We start from the raw sequence: 23,314 nt of genomic DNA, 5'->3' as shown, positions 1-23,314 counted from the left end.
ATAGTGCTGGTCGGTTTGTGCGTTGTCAGCACCCCTTCTTTTCCGAGAATGCGACCGAGCGTCTCGCTCACGCCTCTCACGTAGGGGATGCAAACACGTTTTCGCTTCTGGCATGCGTCTGAGGAAATAATAGACCGGATTTTGTTTTGCCTTTCTTGTTTCCTGATAATGCGCCGGATGAATGAGCTTGGGTAGCCGTTCTTTTGGAGGTCAGAAATGACTCGGTTCTTCTCCTTCCTTTTTTCTTCACTTGAGGAACATATGGAGTCGGCTCTCTTCAGTAATGACGTCACGACAGATGCTTTGTGCGGGATGGGATGGTTCGAATCGAAATGTAGGTACCGTCCTGTGTGGGTTGGCTTCCTGTGCACCGAGGACTGCAGGCCTTTGTCGTGCCTTGTAAGTAGGACATCCAGAAAAGGCAGGCTGCCCTGCTGTTCATGTTCAACAGTAAATTGTATGGCCGGTTCAACTGAATTTAGATGACTCTGGAGGTTTTCTATCTCTGAGGTTTTCACCACACAAAAACAGTCGTCTACATAACGGAGGAATAACTTTGGCTTGGGATTAAAGGAGGAGAGGGCCCGGCTTTCGACGTCTTCCATGGTTAGGTTAGCCACTGTGACTGAAATTGATGCCCCCATAGCAGTTCCGGTTGTTTGCTTGAAAAATTCTCCGTTGTAGGTGAAAAAGGTATTGCGCAGACAGAGGTCGAGAAGGCGACATACCTCATCGACGTTGAGTGGAGTTCTCTCGTGCAGCGTTTGGTCGTTTTCGAGTGCGCGGCGAGCAACGGACACAGCAAGGGGAACCGGTACGCAGGTAAATAGCGACACCACGTCAAACGAGACTAGGCTTTCGTCTTCCTCCACGGTAAGGTTCGAGACAAGTTGGACGAAATGCCGCGAATTCTGTACATGCGTGGGTGTTCTGCCGGCGAGCGGCGCCAGTACCTTGTGCAGGTAGTCAGAGAGACGTCGCAGAGGAGACAGGGTGAAGTCTACAATTGGCCGAAGGGGGACGCCAGGTTTGTGAGTTTTAGGTAGCCCGTAAAAACCTGGAGCTGAGCCGTTTCTGGAGATGAGGCGGAGGTAAAGCCATTTGAAATCAGGATGCCGCTTGAACATCTCTGCCAGGGTTTTGTTGAGTGTTGCCTGAGTGTTTGAAGTCGGATCCTTGCGAACCTTCTCATACGCCCCACTGCTCAAAAGGGCTGACGCCTTCTTCTCGTAGTCGCGTCGGTCCATCACCACTGTAGAGTTGCCCTTGTCTGCCGGGAGTATGACGATGTCGGTGTCGTCCCTGAGACCGCGTAGGGCTTTTCGTTCCAGTTGAGACAGATTGCTCGGAAATTTGGGGGGTACCTTGGCGATGACACCAATCGCTTTCAGGCGGACCTCTTCCCTGACGTGCGGCTCCAGGTGCTGGATCGCATCTTCAACAGCCGCGACTAGTTTTGGGAGGGCGGGACCAGATGATATGTTGAATCCATGTCCTTTTGCGAGAACAGAGGATTCGGGCGGTGTTAAGCGACGGGAGGAGAGGTTCTTTACAAAGCCAGAGTTATGGGGGTCAGGCTGTTTCTTCTGCCGCTGCTGTAGGGCAAACAACTTCTTGTTTTGACACTCACGATGTTTGTTGGCTGCAGTGGAGGCCGCTTCCATGGCAAAGGCGTCCACCCGCGGGAAGAGCTCAGGCATCCTGTGTTCTAGTTGGCGGCGCGCGAAGAACCGGTCCAGCTCCTTTTTGCGGAGAACGGAATGGCACTCGTGTATCCGCGCACTTAATAACTGTTGCTCCGTTTTGGACACCAGCCGTAGGCCTTCTGCGGTGGTTACAGGGCGCTTTAGGCGAAGGCTCACGGGTATCACATCCTTTTCCTTGCAGGTCTTGTTGAAGTTTAGATGTGTCCGGAAGACAGCAATACTCTTGGTGATGTTGACGTATCGCTTCACTAGCTGCATGGTCTCGATGCCGAAGTCTTGGCGTATAGACTCAAAAGAAAACATTCGACAGAAGTCTGTCTGGTTGGGAAATTTAATGTTAGGAGAAGGTAAGTGACGCCAACCAAGTAAAATACAGGAAAAACACGACGTTTCGGGACCGGCTCGGCCCCTTCTTCACGGTGTGACTACGGGCGAGCGCAGCTTGGCTTTTTAAGCCCCTGTGTGGAGGACCTGCGGGTCAATGGCCGCAGCCCATGGACGTAGGATGAGGGGAGAGTCCCCAGGGAACGATTAACATTCTCTCGTGTTTGCTGTATGTGCCACGACTCGAGTAGAAGCCTCCTGCGTGGGTGAGCTTCCGTTTCCAATACAATGGTGCTGTCGAAGTCAATTGGGTGGTCACACCCTTCACAGTGTTCGGCCACGGCGCTGCGTTGACGATTCATGTGACGGACGTCCGCTTTGTGTTGGTTCATCCTTTCCGCGAAGTTCTTCGTTTCCCCTATGTACGACGCCGGGCAGACGGAACACGGAATTTTGTACACGACGCCCTGGGCCTTTTCTCTGGGCTGCCGGTTTTTTGGGCGGGGGAGAAGGCGACCGATAGTGCTGGTCGGTTTGTGCGTTGTCAGCACCCCTTCTTTTCCGAGAATGCGACCGAGCGTCTCGCTCACGCCTCTCACGTAGGGGATGCAAACACGTTTTCGCTTCTGGCATGCGTCTGAGGAAATAATAGACCGGATTTTGTTTTGCCTTTCTTGTTTCCTGATAATGCGCCGGATGAATGAGCTTGGGTAGCCGTTCTTTTGGAGGTCAGAAATGACTCGGTTCTTCTCCTTCCTTTTTTCTTCACTTGAGGAACATATGGAGTCGGCTCTCTTCAGTAATGACGTCACGACAGATGCTTTGTGCGGGATGGGATGGTTCGAATCGAAATGTAGGTACCGTCCTGTGTGTCTGCGCAATACCTTTTTCACCTACAACGGAGAATTTTTCAAGCAAACAACCGGAACTGCTATGGGGGCATCAATTTCAGTCACAGTGGCTAACCTAACCATGGAAGACGTCGAAAGCCGGGCCCTCTCCTCCTTTAATCCCAAGCCAAAGTTATTCCTCCGTTATGTAGACGACTGTTTTTGTGTGGTGAAAACCTCAGAGATAGAAAACCTCCAGAGTCATCTAAATTCAGTTGAACCGGCCATACAATTTACTGTTGAACATGAACAGCAGGGCAGCCTGCCTTTTCTGGATGTCCTACTTACAAGGCACGACAAAGGCCTGCAGTCCTCGGTGCACAGGAAGCCAACCCACACAGGACGGTACCTACATTTCGATTCGAACCATCCCATCCCGCACAAAGCATCTGTCGTGACGTCATTACTGAAGAGAGCCGACTCCATATGTTCCTCAAGTGAAGAAAAAAGGAAGGAGAAGAACCGAGTCATTTCTGACCTCCAAAAGAACGGCTACCCAAGCTCATTCATCCGGCGCATTATCAGGAAACAAGAAAGGCAAAACAAAATCCGGTCTATTATTTCCTCAGACGCATGCCAGAAGCGAAAACGTGTTTGCATCCCCTACGTGAGAGGCGTGAGCGAGACGCTCGGTCGCATTCTCGGAAAAGAAGGGGTGCTGACAACGCACAAACCGACCAGCACTATCGGTCGCCTTCTCCCCCGCCCAAAAAACCGGCAGCCCAGAGAAAAGGCCCAGGGCGTCGTGTACAAAATTCCGTGTTCCGTCTGCCCGGCGTCGTACATAGGGGAAACGAAGAACTTCGCGGAAAGGATGAACCAACACAAAGCGGACGTCCGTCACATGAATCGTCAACGCAGCGCCGTGGCCGAACACTGTGAAGGGTGTGACCACCCAATTGACTTCGACAGCACCATTGTATTGGAAACGGAAGCTCACCCACGCAGGAGGCTTCTACTCGAGTCGTGGCACATACAGCAAACACGAGAGAATGTTAATCGTTCCCTGGGGACTCTCCCCTCATCCTACGTCCATGGGCTGCGGCCATTGACCCGCAGGTCCTCCACACAGGGGCTTAAAAAGCCAAGCTGCGCTCGCCCGTAGTCACACCGTGAAGAAGGGGCCGAGCCGGTCCCGAAACGTCGTGTTTTTCCTGTATTTTACTTGGTTGGCGTCACTTACCTTCTCCTAACATGGTGATGTTTGTATATCAGTTCCTCATCTCCTTTACACCCTCTCAACCCATTTTTCCAACCCTCCAGAAACCCTCCGCCTAAATCGCTGTCTCTAACTCCCGCCACACATGCGGACTCGTACCACCAACTACACACCCAAACACTCAATTCCCATAATCTCTACCGCCTACAACGCATTCACCCAACATTATACGCAGATACATGTCCTTATTGTGGCGATATTCTCACATCCACACACATTACATGGACGTGCTCAGTTGAGCACACTTAAAGCCGCACAACGCGGCCCCTGGAGCAGTCACAGGAGACGCTTTTGAGCGGCACCCTGGGACACCAGGAGGCGCTACTTGCAATCGCCAAGGCTTCGGCGGAAGCTACTAGAGTCCTGGACTGAGAACCCTACGGATAAAACACTCCGGTTTTCCTATTACACAATAGCAGTTTATTCTTTATCTCTCTCTCTCTGTCTCTCTGGCCCTTGGACCTAAGGAATGTGATTTTTAATGACTTTGCTGATTGTCCAGGCTTGGCGCATGCGGGGCTGCTATTGAGTGATACATGCTCAACCAAGATTTCAGTCGTTACAACAGCCGTTGTCCTGTGTTGTTCTTTAGATTTATGTCTTTTTTGGCGGGCAAAAATCTCCTTTAAAATGTAAGGGCGGCAACTGAGACGCGTATGGTCACATGAAGCGGGATGTCGGTCGTGGACTCATCTACACCGACCTGCGTTCGCAGCAGGAGTTCCGCAGACTCGAGCACGGAAGTAGTCTGTAATCCGGCACACTCTGACTACGGAAGGAACAAAGTTATCGATGGAGCTTTCCGAAAGCGCGCTGGAACGGAGCGCCGAAAACATTTTTGCTGGTCGTGTCCCGACAGACCTAATGTAATAGGCAGTCGTTCGCCACTGTGACCCTGCGGCAGTAACTGCCGAGAGACGCCTGATACGGGGTGCGGTAGATGGGGCGCATGACAGGGTCATGGCAATGTTGAAAACGACGTTGAGAGACGCCGACATGGCGTGAAGCTGAAGTGACCACCACCAAGGATTTGGTTTCGGAGCTTCCACAACAGGGCGCTTGCGGCGCTCAACTAATGCCTCAATTCGATCGCAGGAACAGGTAACGAAAAGTTGTAATGTATCACCGAAAGAAGGAGAGCGCCGGCAACCGCGGCGAACCAACTCGCCCTCTTCCGGTCTTGATTAGGGTGGACGCTCGGCGCGAGAGGGCACGGCCCCGCGCGCAGAGTACAACGCGCCCAGGAGGGGTCCGTCGGTTGTGGGCATGTGGGTAGGCAATGGCCCTATACTTAACAGATGGCGCAGAGGGGAACGTGGAGGTGCTCGTGGACCTCTACAGACTCCCAGCCTACGGTAACGCAACTAGCTTCGCGAAGTCGGGACAAGGCAGAAGGATCGACTTCTAGTGCATGGACTCGCTGTCCCGACCACTGATTAAATAACAGCCTGAACTTGCATGTTGCAGTGTCATGCTGCCGTGCGGGATTCCTGCGGTTGAGGGCGATGGACGAACATGGACGAACGCTGTTTTTTTTTGTTAAAATCTTATCATATTGCCACGAAAAGGTTGAACTTCGAAGTGTACTTAAAAACCGAAGCATCACAAATACAGCAATCAGCACTTTTCTTTATATGAAAGGCCTCCAGGAGTTCACGTGCCGTTTTAAACTTGCTGCTGCCTACAATTCCACCACTGTCTAAAGGTGGCGAACATGTCGTGCATGACTGGCAGTGCTTAACCAAGTGCACAGTTTCCTTTTTCTTTAAATTCCTGTGGTGCTTCCCTAGCCGGTCGTTGATGCATCGCCCCGTTTCACCGATGTACACTTTTCCACACGAAAGTGGCAGCTCGTATACCACCCCACAAGCGCACTGCACATAGGGCGTGGTGTGCGTCTTACCACGCCCCCTCCTTCATGTCTCATTTCCGGAAATACTAGGGCACAGCTTTGAAAGATTCACCAGAGCCGAAAAAACGAGTGGCACCCCATACCTGTTCGCAACCTTCTTCATGTTATGCGACACTTTGTGTAGGTAGGGGCAACTTCTGGTCGCAGGTTTCTGTCCCTCTCATTCGTGTTGGGGTTCGCTCTGCGTGCCTTCACTTTTTTTTCAAGCTAGCTACTGCAACAGAAGTCACGACCGACAAGCTGTTGCCAGCTGAGAAAATTCTAGTCGTTGGTTCTCAAAGCTAGACTGCATTTCATGGATGCACGATTTCTGAAGCGCCGAATCCACACACATACTAACTGTGCCGGTTTTTATCACCTTCGAATGAGCTGAGTCGTAAGGGAAGAGTTGCTTCTGAACACGACGGCTGTACATCCAACAAGCATGATCTCGGCCCAACTTCACTCGGATATCTAAAAACTGAAGTTCGTCGTTATCCGGTGTCTCATATGTGAATTTTAGTCCATTTCGATGCTTTGTAAGAGCATCTAAAATCCTGTTAACAATATCGCAGTAGTATAAAGGTCTCTGCTTGTCAAAAAAAATTTAAAAAACTCATCAAAATATCGGTGCACTTTGATGACCTCGTCGGAGTTAGAAACTGTGCTTAAAACTTGGTCAATGCTGGTTAGAAAAATGTCGCTTAATATGGGTGCGACGCAAGATCCAATGTAAAGGCCTTTCATCTGTAAATAGAGGTGATTGTTAAAAGCGATAAAAGTACCTCTAATGTAAAATTCTAAAAGAGTAGAAGATAATTGTCAACAGACCTACCAGCTGAATTTTGGAAAGGGTCAACACCACTCTTGTCAATACAATGTCTCAAAGACGCGAACCACTCTTGGCGAGGAATAGTATCGAATAGATCCTCTACATCGACAGGGAATGCAAATCGATGTTGTGGTCAGTCTTGAGAAATTTACCTAGGTACTTAGAAGTTTTAATAAGGAACGGATCGTGAACAGTAAGCTGTTTCAAAGATGTTTGGAGAAAATGGCTAACATGTAACAGCCAAGAGCCTTTTTCACTTACAACAGCCCGAAAGGGGACCCGGGGTTTGTGCGCCCTACAGAAAACATTCATAGCAATACCTTTAGACTTAGTAACTCGCGTAAACAAACTTTCATTTCATTGCAGCGTTCGTCCATGTTTTTGCATGTTCCTTCTCTTTATGTTTGTGCTTCTTCGCTGCCGGTATGAATCGAGAATGTTACCAAGTTGTCCAAAAACGCGTTTTACCTGGCACGTTGCCCACCTGCCACCTCCCATCGGGCTGTGGGCAATCTGTCTCACCCTTGCAGGTGGAAGTTTAGTTAATGATAGCCGGTGGATGTTCAACCTAGGTCTTGAGAGTCCCGTCGATGGCAGCCACTGTCGGTGCATGGAAGAGCCGCATCGCTTAACCGCTTCACCATTGCGCCAGAAGTGGTACGAGGACTCCTAGGGATCTATGAATGTAAAGTTGAGGTCGACCAAGTTCGCATGTACGGGCATTAACTCAATATCGCCATCCGAACAACTTCCAACCGTGAACAATGGATCCGATAACCGGAGCTGAAGCGAAACTACAATGCTAGCGCACCTAATCCACATTTGGCGGTACTATGCAAATCAACCGCCATTTTTTCATTTATTTTGCTGCTTATTAATGCCCACCATGACTAACTGGTCCTCCACGGTACCTTAACAAGCTTCAAACATCTCCAGAGAAGCTTCTGATGCAGGAATTTACTAAACAGCGACTAACTAGGATGTTAGAGCTGAAGTCGCCTACTTCGGAAGTCCCCCGTGAAGCTGGAGCTGTTAAATAAAGAAAGGAAAAGGATCGCCATTTCCGTGCGCGTGGGTTGGACTGCGCGCGAGAAATAAGGCAGAAGAAGTTCTACCCGAGAGCCGGCCGCACGCCACCCGACGAGCTCCTCCAGCCGCCATGTCTTCGATCGGCTCCACAAGCCGTTCCACTCGCGTTGGCCGCAAGTCTTCGAAGGCCACGGACCGGCCACCCGACCAGGGCCACAGCACGACGCGGTCCAGGCCTGTCGCCGCACCAGCAGCCACGCTTCAAGGGTAAATATGTCGCATTTCGTGGAAGCGACTGCAGCGCCTCGCAGTCGCAGGGGTTCACGGCTATCGTATGTACGGTGACGTAACAAGGGCCTATATGAGGGTGGCTGCTGTTCCTCTTTGCCTTGGATATCCGCTCTCGAGTTACCCCTAACCAACCCTAACAAGGTCATCCTACACAATCCACCAAGCTGGGATGTTGTGTAACGAATTCAGGGCAGGAACGCGAGTCCCGTACCTCAGAACCACAAAGATTGGTCATCCTACACAATCCACCAAGCTGGGATATTGTGTAACGAATTCAGGGCAGGAACGCGAGTCCCGTACCTCAGAGCCACAAAGATTCTTGTTTTTACAGCTGCTTAGCCCCCTGGCAGAAGCAAGGACGAGCCGGGCTCGTCAGAACGTGAAGGTCATATCTGGCTCTTGACAAGTGCAGCTTGTCATGTGTTCCCTGGCAGCGGTTTAACTCGGAAGTAGAAAGCAATGGACTCGTAATCCAAACCATTTCTTGGCTTCCCAACAGATAGCCGCCCGAGTGTTAAATGACCATTTCGATGCCCGTCTCAAAAAAAAAACTGTGTGTGTGTGTGTGTGGGGGGGGGGGGGGGGATGAGGGGGGACACTTGAGCTCCCCCTAAGGGATAGCGCAATGGGTTAATTCCCTTATATTCAGAAGGTCATTCTCTGCTTTGCATTCATAGATCCATGGGTGTCCCCTTTCACTCCTGGCAGTGGTGCGGCAGTCAAGCTATGCGCCAGTGCCGTGCAATGGCAAGTGCTCCCAGCGGTGAGACTTAATTGCTGCTTCCACGGCAGCCAGGTTGCTCGCTATACGGTGAGCAGGTTGTGGTGAGCCGCAAAGTCACGTGAGCTAGATAGTTCACTTGCCTCCTAGGTTGCTCTCTGGGGACCAGTTGCCAGAGCATGCCAGTGCTATTTCGCTCACGACGCCGACACCGGATTCCTTGGAGAACGGGGCCTTTAACGCTGTCGCGTTAACATGTGTCCGTTAGGAGGTTAAGGGAAGTCCGTTAAGGTGTGAGTGCTTTGCTCATTTCACAGATGCGATTTAATAATAGATACCATTGCTCGACAGTCCATCTTACGGCGGCACGTGAGCGTCCCCTTATAGTGTGCTGGGTGAGTTAATGAAGTGTCCATAGCGCCCAGCGCGAACAGTACATATCTGATCTAACCAAGGAAGAATTCCTGTTAGAAAGAAACCCCTCTACCTATGTAGCATATATAATAGCTGCATGGCCGCCGCGGTGGCTCAGTGGTTATGGTGCTCGGCTACTGACGCCAAAAACGCGGGTTCGATCCCGGCCGCGGCGATCGAATTTGGATGAAGGCGAAATTCTAGAGGCCCGTGTACTGAGCGATGTCAGTGCACGTTAAAGAACCCCAGGTGGTCTAAATTTCCGGAGGTCTTCACTACGATGTCCCTCATAGTCTAAGTCGCATTGGGACTTTAAACCCCATTGACCAAACCTGATGGCTGCCTGATGGCGGGCCACATCTCGTCCTGATCCGTCTCATCCCATCCTGCCTCATCTTTCGTGATCGTCCTTTTTTGCGCACTTACCTTCCCTTCGTTATGACTCAACTCGCCCAACAACTTATCCTGCTGGCCCACATAGGTCACATAACCTTGCGGCTTCATTAGCCTGTCGCAGCGAGCTGTCTGCCCACCGTGGCAGGGGGAAGTAAAATTAAGCATTGGTTGTTTGGGAAGAGCAACTTTCGCGGCACAAGGCACACCGCTGGGAGCATCTGCCATCGTAGGGCAGTGGCGCATCGCTTAAGAGCTGCATCACTGCACCAGCAGGGGTATGAGAACTCACAGGGATCTATGAATGCAAAGTAGAGAATGACCTTCTGCATATATGGGAATTAACCCATTGCGCTATGGCGTCACAGCCTTAATGCGGAGAAAGTATTCACTCCAAATTTTTCTGTTCGTAACTGATGCAGTACTATATCATATTGTATGATATTTCACGTCCGGATCAGCTCACAAAAGCTCCATATAGACTTCGACAGACGCCACGGGTAGGTCTCCGAATGAATTCGACCCCCTGATGTTCGTTATCGTGCACTAACAACGCCCTGCATGCGGGTATCTCCTGCATTTCGCCTCCTTCGAAGCTGGTCTGCCATGCCCCCAGCCTCTACAACCGCAACCCATAGCCACTAAGCCACCACTGCGGGTGCCTGGTAGAGGAATACGTATGCATGCAGTGCATGCGCTACCCATCCTGTTCCATTTCATTCCATTTCCTTGAGGACCCCTCGGGGGGTGTTACATAAGGTATGGAATCAGGAAAACAAATATAAATAATAATACCGTATGTGTAGAGATACCAGCGATGTTCGGTGAAATCTAAGCGAGGAGAGAGACAGAAACCGTTTAGTGAAAAAGCAGGAAATGTAACCGAAAAAAAAAAGGTTTCAGCGAACAGTTACGCGCAGCTGATTAGACGACGTTATGATTGTACACCGGCCACGTGGGCCTGAGGAAGCAGCAACCGAGAACGGTCGACAAGGCCAAGAACCTCGCGATGGCGGCAGACCAGTGTAGTGCTTGTTATGCCCCCCCCCCCCCCCCCCCAGCCTAAGTGGATTAGGGCAGCGGACTCCCTCGACCGGGATCACCACGAGGTCGAAGACCGGCGAAGGCCGAATTTGCGAAGAGGGCTGGCGAGGTCATTGGCAGCGGCGGAAACAGCAGCAGAAGCAGCGGCGTCAGTTGGGCGAGTCTACCCTCGGGTCGCCGGACAACGGAGTGGGGCTACGCAATGTCAAGCTGTTGCTGTTATTTGAAAGGCGGCTATGTCCTCGACACAGGTCTCATGTTTGGACATCCGGCGGGGAAGCACGAGGACGTTCGTTCACCTGCTGGTAGTCTTCGGTAGATTCATTTCCTGCAGTGTTTGATTACTCAGCCTTTACCCATCGACCGAGCTGCGAAAGAGCGGTAACAGCCCAGCACCGCTCCTTCCGTGGGTGGTAACACCAACGTCCCCATCTGTCCATCCGATTGTACAGCGTTCTTCGAACTTTATTCGCCAGTCAGGGATATGGGGAATCCGAATCCTATTTAACTCCGCTTTGAGTGTGGCCTAGAGAGGCCAGTTAACTCGTCGACTCCGGTTGTCGAAGAAGTTCCCTTCCTCTGATAGTCACTCCCAGTCGCTCTTTTGTAAATAATCCATGTAATTGTATAAAGTTTTCGTTGCCTTCCTCTTAACCCAGTCTCCCATCCTCCTCGTCCCATCACCGGTCAGGCCATGCTAACCGGGTCGCAACAATATGCTACGACAATATGTGGCGTATGAAGCGTCCGCTTCATATCCCATGCGCTGCACGCTCACCTAAAGCATATTCCGTGCACAGGTCATGCTTTTTAGTGCCACCTTGACACCCTGCTCGGGTAATATTCTTCTATATTTCAGAAACCGAAAACTATAAAGTTTTTGCTACAGTGCCATACGGCGACTGACACCATTTGTCAAGGGTAAAATTCTAAGCACAGCCCTAAGGTCTAAATGATCATATATTGAGATGTAGGCTGAGCGGACTCAGCAGAAGTTGATGTGTAGTGAATTAGCTGACTCCTCATCGAATCAAATGCCAGGTTATTCTATGATGATCAGTTCGATCCTTACAGAGTGTAACGCCGCATTTACAAATGATCACCCACCCACCGTGGTGGCTCAGTGGATATGACTTTCGGCTGGTCGCCACATGGCCGCTGCTTAAAATTCTGGATCTCGAAAAAATTCTTAGTGAAACAGCAGTCTACAAGGCTGCCACACAGAAAAACATGTCGTTTAAGAGGGACTGAAAATAACACGAGGATATGAATTATGAATTAACGCACGTGCATAACTGGTCTTAAAGCAAACAAAAATAATGGGCAGGCCGGAAAATCTAAAGGTAAAAATTCTATATTCCAGAGCAGAACAGTGATCCACAGAGTAAATTGCTGGGATGGTCGGTTCATAATGCGCAAAGGTGGAAGCAGCAGTGTGGTGCGTGTGCCTTCTTTATCTTGTCCTGCGTGTTTTGCTGGTTCCGCCTTTAGAGCAGTATTCGATCGGATGACAACTGCTCTTTCATCCTCGACAGGCCACCCACCAGTGACGTACCGTCCACGCTGTCTTGCGCGAGTCCAAACAAGGAGGACCACACCGACGTCCCGTCTCAGACCATTTCCAACGTGGCCGCCTCCCTTGTGGCAGTGTCGTCGCCAGAGGCCGTGGAGTGTGCGTCGTTGGCGCCGGACGAGAACGCCGCATCTTTCCAGGATGCCTCGAAGCTCGACGCACGGTCGCCAACGGGTCAAGGCGGTCTCAGTGAGTGCTGGTGTATATGGTGTGGCACGATGTATCATCATCATCTTCCTCAGCCTATGTCCGCTGCAGGACAAATGCCTCGCCCATATCCCTCCAGTTGAGGCTGTCCTCTGCCAGCTGTGACCACCTTAGCCCCGCGACTTCCTTATCTGACCCTGTGTCATGACTCGCTCTTCCCTGATGCGCTTCCCCTTAACTTCCAGCGGTTATCTTGCCTTCGCAATACAGGCCCTGCCCAAGCCCATTTCTTCCTCTTGATTTCGACTAGGATGTCACTAACACGCGTTTGTTCCTTCATCCATTCAGTCCGCTTCCGATCTCTTAACGTTACACCTATCACTGTCCTTTCAATAGATGGCTGCGTTCTCCTCAATTTATGTTCAACCCTTTTCGTCAGCCTTCACGTTCCTGCCCCATATGTCATTACTTGCAGATAGAGGTGTTCACTTTCCTCTTGGAGGTATTGGTGAACTGCCATTCATCATCTGAGAATAGTTCATAGGGTCACAACACCGTGTTTTTATTCTCCTAGTTATTTCAGTCTCGTGTTTTTACTTTCCGGATTGTCTGACATTACTAAATTACTTTGTATATCTTTTCACAATAATTTTTCGCTTGTCTAGGTCCTGGATCATACCTTTCAGTTGATCCGCTGAGTTATTTAGGCATGCTATGTCATCAGAAAATTAGGAATTACTAAAATATTCTCGAATAACTTTTATCCCCAACTCTTCTTCAGATATTCAGTTATCTGAATATCTCGTGTAAACACGCTATTAATAGTAGTGAAGATATCATGTCTCCCTCTTTGGCACCTTTCCTCTTAGGTACTTTATCAATTTTCGTCCGCAAAGCTGTGGTCGCTGTGCAACCACTATACAGGGTGTTTTACATAAAATTGTCAGAAATTTTATAAGATGGGCTTTCTCCGTTAGAATACCGCTGTTACCACCATAGCATTGTCAGCAGTGTAGTTTTTAAGAATACAGTTAAGACGTACTCGCGAGAAGTCTGGTCAACTAATATTGAATTTTAACTTTTTAGTATTACTGTTAAGAAACTTTAAGAGGATAGGAAATGGCGCAGCAAGTGTCTCACTTGTCGGTCGACACCTCAACTCCGCCGTTAATGAGGAATGTGGGAGTGAAAGAAGGAAGAGAGTAAGGCGTGCCGTAGTGGAGGGCTCCGGACATCGTACTGCACACGGGCGCCTTTGCGTTTCGTCTACATCGAAACGCGGCCGTCGCGGCCTGGTTCGAACCCGAAAACTAGGGCTCAGGAGCCGAGCGCTCTAACCCACTGAGCCACAGCGGCCGGTTGAGGCGGGGGTACTTTCCATATAGCGCTTTACCACACGGGGAAGTGAGGTAGCAATGAAAGTGAGTTGTGCTCGGTAGGTATTGCACTGATTTAGCCTGCTCACATCGGAGCCTGCTCATAAGGTTGTCGTAGTCGTCACGTGGGTGAGATGTTGGCGTTACGATTCTGCCTGTGGACTTGAGCCGGTAAAGAGAAAACTCGTGTGCCGTCTCTAACGAAGCAACTGGTTGTTACAAATGCGACTAAAGTGTTCCTCTTCATACAGCGTTATCGGTATGCCTTTGTTCTGCAATGTACGTTGGCGGCGTCATCACAGCGCGTAGTGCCCATCCCTGCTCTTTCTGGCTTCAGAGCCGTGCTGCTTCTGTGGGAAGCAATGACCTGCAGGGAAATGTGCTTAGCCGTGAACGTTCCCAGGGGTGTAGGGAACAGTGTATGGCGAGGTCTGCTCATCACTGAGCGAGGAAGACCTTGTTCGCTTTTTGAAGAGAAAGCTCTAGTGCTGCGTACAAATCTTGAAGGTGATGTACGGCGCAGATATGACCTTGAGGTGGCCTCAGTTAATAAAGATAATACAGAAGAAAATTGTGATGTAGGTGCGAATACAACCCGGGCACGCTGCATGCGATGAAGATGATAATGAAAGACTGCTATTGGTACAGGGAGGTATGACTGGACCGACTTTGGCCCCCCTGGCGTCGGCCGCTGCCCGGGCGCGCTCAACCGGTGCCTTTTGGGCCTGTAGGTCAGAGCAAGCGAGCAGTGTTTGAAGCAAAGCTTTAAAAGCAACTCAGCTTCTTACCCCCGTGGTTGCTGATTCAATGCGGCGAACATTCTTACATGCGTCTGGGCTGCTGTACAATGGTTCTGCACCAACTACGGCCCGTTGTTAGGGCCTAAGTTTGGTTTGGTTTACGGGGTTTAACGTCCCCAAGCGACTCAGGCTATGAGGGATGCCATAGTGAAGGGCTCCGGAAATTTCGTCCACCTAGGGTTCTTTAACGCGCGCTGACATGGCACAGTAGAGCGAGCTCCAGAATTTTGCCTCCATCGAAATTCGACCGCCACGGCCGAGATCGAACCCGCGCCTTTCTGGTCAACCACCGAGTACCATAACCACTGAGCCAACACGGCGGCCTTTTAGACCTTAACTGCCGGCAATTCCTTGCAGCGCGAAATATGATTGCTCATAAAGGTGTACGCGAAGGACACCGCTCCCATCTTCTGGCCAAGTATCCCCAGTCTATCACCTTCCGGTTCAGCATCGCCAAAACACCTTCTGTTTGGACGAAATTCGCTGATAGTTTAGAGAGTTCACGTGACCTCATGCGGTCATCGCTACCAGCCCTGATTAGCGACTCTGACTGGTCGAGATAGGTCACCCGACATTGTTACATCAGAATCCTGCCCTCCGTGACAGATGACAATATCAGCGCCGGACTGTGAGCAATCCGAACGCATGGCAACCAGAGTTAAAATTTGATTAGTGTAGAGAGGTTACGTTACCCTGTGACGTCATTGCAGCATGCCTACAGTGGCCGGTGGCTACCTGCCCATTGGGTTGGTGACAGGGGGCAGGTAAAGTAAGGTAAAGTAGAACGAATAATTCCGCATGTAGGCAGAACCTCGCCAAAAATAGGAGGGAAAGAGGAGAAAGGGAGGGATCTGTAATGCTATCGCATGGCACTCTTAAGGCTAGGTTAGGCGTCGACCAGGTTTTATTTTTTGTACTCCAGCTTCACGCAGTGTGCTCATGTGCACCGTGGAGAGTATACTGCTGTTCCTGCAGCTAAAAGCAAAATAGCCACTTCACCCATTCATAACAGCAGATGATTTTAGTGTTGCATCAAGCGAGTCCGTTGGGAAGCAACACCTGTTAGCGGTGTTCTCATCTTCTGCCGTCGTCTCTTTTCTCTAGGAGCGCCCAGGACGCTGATCAAGCGGAGGTCTACTGAAGAGATGGAAGCCCTCAAAGCACTCCGGGAAATGGTATGCGGCGGCTTCCTTCAGGAAAATGCTCGCTGTGCAGTGTCACATTGTTTTGAGAAGCTCAGCTTTGTAGGGGTGAGGTGCGGCAGAACACAGAGCCTCCAGTAAGCATGGCTACCGAGCCGTGCGCGATTTTGCAATCGTTAAATGATTCAGACAAAGACCGCGTGCCTAATAACGTGTGATTTTCAGTCATCCTTGCAAAGAGTCACAGGTTGCGGAATCATGGGGCCTATAATCGTACGGATGAAGGGGTATTGTTGAGCAATGGGGTCACTGGGATCCTGCATTGCAAAGAAGATGACCGTCTTAATAAATAGTTTATTGGGTCACGTGACTCTTCGAATGCTGATAGGTTGCATAACAATACTTAACGGATTCAAAAATGTGATGTGACTGATTTAAGTACGAGACCAGGTTTCATCATCGTTACACAACTCGTGTCAGTCTGTGCAAACAATACCATCTCTGCACCCTTGCCGAGCTGAAGAAAAAGTCGGTGTAAACAGTCAAAAATGTATTCGGAGCCTGGAGTACTTATTCCTACGCGTTATCCAAGAATGCTAAAGAGAAATAAGAGAAATAATACAGGGAAAGAGCAGAGGCGCGGCTTTACCGATACACCGGCTTGCATAATCACTCATATCAAGGCAAATTAACAAACGTTATCGGCTGTGGAGATCAACTTCGAGTGATTCCTCACCCCACTTAGATCAGTCTTTTAGAAGTTCACAGCATCGTAGATATATGTAATCTATTCTTAGGGATGTCTTGGGATCTCTAGATACTTTCACTACTGGCTGGACGGAGTTCATTTACAGAATGTGGTTTTTCCGCAGATGAGCGTCGGGTCTCCGTTTTCATCATCGCCGCGCCGATTACCTGGACGAAAACTTGACCCCGTGAGCAAGACAGCAGCTATCGCATTTGTTGTCTTCGCCATCACCATCTTTGTTTCGGTGGTATTCTACATTGCGAGGACAATGCCCAGTCTCCGCGTTCTACCCACGGTTTGCACCACAGGAGCTTGCTTGGAACACGCGCATGCGCTCGGTTTAAAACGAGACCAGATGCAAGAATCTGCATGCGAAGATTTCGGTCAGTTTGTGTGCTCAGGCTGGCTGCACGAAGACACCCGCCCTAGTGAGTCCGTGCCACTTTTTCGCCTGTTGTACTGGCTGCTGCGACGAGCACAGCTTCGCGAGGACCCTCGTCGGCCCCTGAGCAAAAGAGTGACGATGATGATAGACGCATGCCTTCGCCGGGGAGGCCCCGCTGCAGACACCGACGACTCGGAAAACCTCGTTGAATTCATGAGCAGAGAGTTGTTCCCTTGGCTGCTAGACCCCACCGATGCTCGGCTTGGAGACACCGACGATTATTCAGTACCTTTGCGGACTCTGGTAAACCTGTCCGCCCTGTGGGCCACGCCATTGTGGTTCTATGTTGAGTTCATAGAGCCATGGCACGGCACCGCTCACCAGCGGTCGGTATCCATAAGCCCATCGGGTATGCCATTGATTATGAACATAATAGATAACGAGGTTAATAAGTACAAAGGCTTCTATAAAACCGTTGTCGACTTTGTCTTATCCGGAACCTTTGGAGAAAGAACTGCCTTTCCTGCATTTGTTGAATTCGCAAAGGCTAGCAATGACATCCAGCGCTCTATCCTCGGAAACCTGTCGCTCTTTTTCGGCGCCACACACCCCAGGCCTCGTTTTCTGCTGATTCGTCAATTACCACATCTGGTGCCAAAACTCCGAGCTCGTGACTGGGTCGAGGCCCTGCAATCCGCCTTCACCGCGAAACCGCCCCTGAATGAAGAGGACACACTCATCGCCACAAAAGGCAACTTGCTAGATGCCATGCGTGCCCTCTTCGCTTCTTACTCGGCCCGAGAGGTGACCTTCCATACGGCGTGGTGGTTCATCCTGCTCCTTGCTCCTATCGCTAGTAGCTCGGTGCGAGACCTCTTCATGAAACACCCGCTGTCCGAGTTCTTCTATCCGATGGCTTGCGGTATAAACGCTGCCCTCGTGTACACGGTACCTTTTTCGGGCGCCGACGACAGCGTAATGCCCGGAGTGCACAGACTGGACGTTTCGTATCTCTTGAGCACTTTGCACAAGACGGCGCTAACGGAGGTCGGCTCGTGGTCCACACTGGACACCAAAGCGGTCCGTGCTGTCGCCACGCGGCTCCAGAACACCAGCACCGTGATATGGCCCCCGGAAGAGTACCTGACAAGCCGGAGCCTGGAAATCCTGTACGGACGCGACTACGAAATGGAACAGAGCTTCTTCGGCCACTGGCGCATGAGTCGCGAGCAGCTGCAGAAGTCGCTGGGCAGTGAAGAGTACCAGGCGAGCCTACGGTTGTTTCGCTTGCAGTCCGCCCACCTCGCTTCGTACAGTCCCGTGACGAACGTGATTTCCGTTGCCGTGGCAGCGCTGGCCGCGCCATACTACGCCGACGAAGGCACGGATGCCATGGCCTACGGGGGCCTCGGATTCATGTACGCCATGCAGGTAAGTGGAGGCTCTCCAGGTTCCAATATTTACGCTGAGGAAACAGGGGGCCTTGACTAATTAACGCCAGCATTGTGTTGGAACTGTAAGCTGAAGGAATCGCACACAGACGGGGGCGCGGTAAAGCCCATTGCTGCTCTACCGGTGCTCTACCACAAGACCAACGAAGCGGGGGTCCACCGAAGCAGTGGCCTTGTGGAAGAGCATCCCCTCGCCTTGAGGAGGTGCTAGGTTGGATCCCCAGCGGCGGAGGATACCCACCGATTTTTTAATGTTCACAATACTTGCCTCGGCCAGGTGTTCGGCTCTTCTGGGGTGAAATACTTGCAGAAGGGCCTTTGTTCGCATCGCTCGCACTCGTTTGAAGCGCTAATCGCGAAGGACCGAAATCCTCCTTTTGCTTTAAAGCCCATTGTGGCCCTTTTCCGGAGCCCTTGTTCAAGCCCACAGGGACGGGGTTTGAAAGCGCAGGCTTCCTTCCCAAGCACCAAGCCGGACTATGGCTTGTACGGCTTGTACGCATTTGACAAAACCAGCGGGTTTGCAGGTGCTTGCAGGGGAAGTCGACCACACCGATGACGAGGCGGGTGTTGAGCCAGGGTCGGGAGGATAACCAAGTGTCCTCCCTTGTGCTGTCAATATGTCCGCTTGCTTTCGACCCTATCCCTTCAGCTCGCCTTTGCAGCAGCATCTGAACGGGCTCAGAAGTCAGCATCTCTGCATTCAAGACCACTGCTAGGGCTGTATTGGATGCACTGGAAGTGAATCGCGCGAATGAGCTGTATCCAATGTTCTTAGGTTAATGCGGTTAAGTCTTTTCTTGTTCAGTCTCGCCAAAACGTAGGATTGTCAGTTATAAGCAAATGAATGGGACAGTACAGTTTTCCTGACGGTGGTCCGCGAAGAACGAATAGCCAATAGAAGGAAGGTGCAACCTTTAATTTTCTACGGTATGTGTGTATCTCTCAGTGCCACAGCTGTAAGCTTGAAGCTACGATAGTGTTTGTGACAACCTCCCCAAACCGGACATTTCATTTGTCCCGCCTCATCGGCTCTCGCAGCTTGCGCGCACCATCAACGCGCTCACGGTTCTGCTCAGCGAAGACATGACCCAGACACCGTGGAATCCGGCTTCGTCCGCCGTCAACCCTAGCGAAGGGAGCACCAACAACATCGGCTCACCCGGGCGAGCCCTATGGGAGCTGGGCAGGTGCTCGGCTGACGTCACTTCCGGTGGCAACGTCACGGCGCTCTTCCCCCTCCTTCCGGCGCTGAAGATCGCGCACGCGGCCTACCTCCGCTTCCGCAGCGAAGATCGAGACCTGCGGCTTCGAGGCCTGGAGGAGTACAGCGCAGAGCAGATCTTCTTCCTCACGGCCTGCCACGTGACCTGTTGGGAGAGAAGCGACCGCCGCCGCGTGTCGCCTGAGTGCACCGAAGCCATGCGCAACTTCGAGCCATTCGCCAAGGCCTTCAGCTGCCCCCTGGGGTCGCCCATGAATCCGAAGCACAAGTGCTCCTTCCTGTGAGGGCGGGGCCGTTGATGTCACGTGGGACGCATACGAGACATTTTTGCAGTACCGTTGATGCGACCCGCTTCTCGTGTGCCAGATATTGTTGCCCAAATTTTGTCAGCATTGTATTATTTTAAGACTTTCGCGAAGCGCGCTTTGTTTGAGCCCCTTTATTTCCATTAACTGAGTAGTAACTGGCCGTGTAGACCTTATCTTGAGGACCAGGCTATTCCCTCGAAGGCGCTTGAAGATTTTTGACGCGTGTGTAACGCTGGGCGTGGGTTATTTTCATCGTAGTACACTAATTATGAGCCTATCGAGAGTTTCCTTCCGGCGCACAAGTTAAAGGTATACCGATAGTTCTCATTGCTAATTTTCTTAGGTATAGACCAATGCTACCAGTTGAGCGGTAGCGTTTTTCTTTCCGCAAGTGGTTCCGCTAATATTTCGTTAAGAGAACGAGCACTGTTATTTGAGATGGTTCAGAGAAACGTACTTCGAAGCTTTGTGAACCGTCTTTTAACGCGTGCTTTACAGCTGACCCAGGTTTTTTCATCGCTGCGTACATTGTGGTTGATTTCATCGGCTGTGAAGACAGAAAGCACGAAGTCTTTTAGGGATATTTTCCTTTCGAACATGATTCCTTTTAATCGTGCTGGCGGCGCAGAGAATCCTGGATGTGCTTCATGTTTTTTTTGTTGTTGTTGTTTGCCACGTTTTGCCACGTCGTTTTCGTTTTTGCCACGTTTCATTTTCTTGGAGGGTCTTCGAAGGACAACCGAAGTAATAACTACCCGTGAATAGAACTGCTCCCGTAAAAGTAATCGAGTTACCGGAGATCGAAAATGAGCCCAGGTTCTGACGTCATGTTCGAACTTTCCTTGTCTGAGCGATGTCCGTAAGTGTTCCTTTGACAAACCGGTTTAGTTTTTACTCCGCCCATTTAGAAGTATGCGCATTCGCGCAGGCAGTGTCCGGGTATGCAGAGAACTCTGGACACACGCTGTCCAGTTACTCCGCTTGAAATGCCAGAAAAGGCCCTATTGTTAAATTCTCACGCTCCGAATTTTGAGGCTGGTGGGGATGCCAGCGTGTCCTGCGTGCTTCGACACGACTGACAGCGCTGGCGTCATGTCCCATGAGCTGGCATGAGAGTGAGGGTCCGGCACGCAATAATGACCACAGAAGTTTATATCTGTGAACAAGAGAGAGTATAAGGGCTGAGGCGGGCAAGGAAACTGCACCGCTGTAGACATCCGCAGGTGTTATTGCACGGACTGATATCGTTGTTGCATCTGTGCGTATGCGATGAACGCTTGCGCGTTGGTTACCCCGGACATTCTGCTTTGAGAACTGTGCTCGCCAAGAGCTTTGCAACTGTTCTGCTTTTGTTCATTGTTATTGTGAGTTTTATGAGTGAGTTTTATTCGCATAAGATATAAATCATATGCATGTTTAAGAACCAGAAAAAATGTGAACTTTATCTGAATGGAAATCAGTATCGCGACTTGTTCGCCGTGGAGTGGAATTGTTTCGAGCAAAGTGATGGTTTCACCCGTGTGCGCTGTTGTCACGCGACCAAGCTAAGGAGGGCACCGTAGCCTTCCACTCGTAGCCTTCCACTCTAAATTTTCGATATGTGGAGTGATTTTCTCGTCTCCTTTTCAATGCCAGCTAGATGTGCACCGGATGTATTCAGAGGTGAACAGAACAGATACACGGTGTGATAAAAGACTGTCTTGAGACGCATGCTGGCAGAAATGGACAAGTGCACCCTTTGGCGAAAGCATGAGTCTACTTTATCGCATAGGGGTGCTTTTGAAGTAGTACTGTCCCTTCTAAGCTATGGGCGATGTAATTTTTAATGCGCTACCATTACTGGCCGTGCTTAACAATTTCACTGATCTCTGTGTCTTTCCGTGTGACGCAAACAAACAAAAAAAAATTTCATGGATAAAATTCGGAACAGGAATTTCTCGGGGGGGGGGGGGGGGGGACCGAGTACGGAACCCTATAGCTACTATGAGTAATGAGTAATGAGTATAGCTACTATGAGTAATGAGTAATTACTCCCTTATTACAAATTTACTCCGCCTTGGGGGATTCCCCTAAACATTTGACCACCTACTACCAGTGCCATGTTACTTTAAGGTTTGATGTGAACGTAGTCTGCGCGGAAAGACACAGCAGTATTGGCGGCGGAACTTTTGATGACGTCATCCAGGTGGCGGGAGCTAACAGAAGGTGGAGGACGTACACAAACTCCGCCTCCGTTGTCAACGTGCAAAGCTACAGCGTGATGGCACAACAGGCTCGGAGGTAGTCGGCAGATAAGGTGGTGCGGAGCTGAGAAAGGAAGAAAGAAAAAACAGGTGAGCAAAGAAAGACCTCTGGGGTGGGAGAAAAGAGAAATACAGACGGATAAGAAAAGGTGCACGGAAGAAGGAACGGGTAAAAAATTTCGAACAGGATCAGGCCCGTATAAAGACCACTGAAAAGATGAAAGTGGCAAGGCAAGCCTGGGTCGAAGGGAATAGCCGGAAAGGACTACAACGTTTAAAATAAAGAAAACAGGAAAAGTGAAACGAAATAGAAAGGAAGTACAAAAGAATTATTGGTGCAAAAGAATTGAGGAATGCTAAAGTCATCAGCAATCTTTCTGATACTCATCCTACGATCACTGTTCAGTAAATGTTTCACTTGCTACACATTTTCGTTGGTCTTGCTGGCCGAAGGACGTCCGGAGCGGTCGTCGTCTTCCACTCTTTCCTGACCCTCTCGGAACAGCTTGTGCCACTCAAAAAACACCTGATCTACCCATGGCAGCGTCACCATAGGCCCTCTTAATAATGTCGTGAGTCTCTTTGCCCGTTTTAAAAGATTTACACAAAATTTGATCGCGTATCACTGACCCAGTAAACGCTCTATGATTCTGCGTGGCGAGACGTTTCGACAGGGGTTCACAGTGCAAGCGACCTGCTCTCTTCAACGACCGAGAGCCGACTGCCGATTTTCCCCAGCATTCCCAATATCCCCCTTCAACGATCCTGCACGCGCAGACCGCCTCTCGTCCGCCCGTTCGCCTAGGAAAAAACCAGTCCTACTATTAAGGCGAAAGCCTTTAAAGCCTCATGCTGCCTGCGTCCGTGTCGGCAGCCGTGTTGACAGATGTGTCCGCGTTTTCACGGGTGTCCACCGAGATATGTGAGACAGTTACTGCGTAATTTCCTTCAAAAACAATTTTCAGTTTCTTCATTACGGCCCCTCTTCCTTCTTTCACTGTCACTTCCTCCCTTCCTGTACGGTGCGGTTAAGGTGTCCACCGAGATGACTGAGAATTACAGCGCCATTTCCTTTCCTCAAAAAGCGTTGCGTTCAAAGGGCAAGGCATCGCGCCGAACGGGTGGTGGCGTTCCGTGGACTCCTTGAAAGCGCTACAACACG

The 23,314-nt window shown here is 50.5% G+C and overlaps 1 protein-coding gene across 1 annotated transcript; it reads left to right on the top strand.

Moving 5' to 3' along the window:
• Positions 1-8,021: 8,021 nt before the first annotated feature.
• On the top strand, positions 8,022-19,885 carry LOC149367209 (neprilysin-11-like). The gene is made up of 5 exons (XM_089573191.1): positions 8,022-8,158; positions 12,290-12,510; positions 15,758-15,825; positions 16,665-18,356; positions 19,418-19,885. The coding sequence occupies exons 1-5, from the start codon at positions 8,022-8,024 to the stop codon at positions 19,883-19,885; spliced, it is 2,586 nt and encodes an 861-aa protein (XP_089429317.1).
• Positions 19,886-23,314: the final 3,429 nt, after the last annotated feature.

The sequence above is a fragment of the Amblyomma mixtum genome, chromosome 1 (genome assembly GCF_055824585.1).
Source record: "Amblyomma mixtum isolate Tamu chromosome 1, ASM5582458v1, whole genome shotgun sequence".
Taxonomy (NCBI): Eukaryota; Metazoa; Arthropoda; class Arachnida; order Ixodida; family Ixodidae; genus Amblyomma; species Amblyomma mixtum.
The sequence above is the reverse complement of the archived record's forward strand: the minus strand, read 5'-3'. Positions and strand labels throughout refer to the sequence as shown.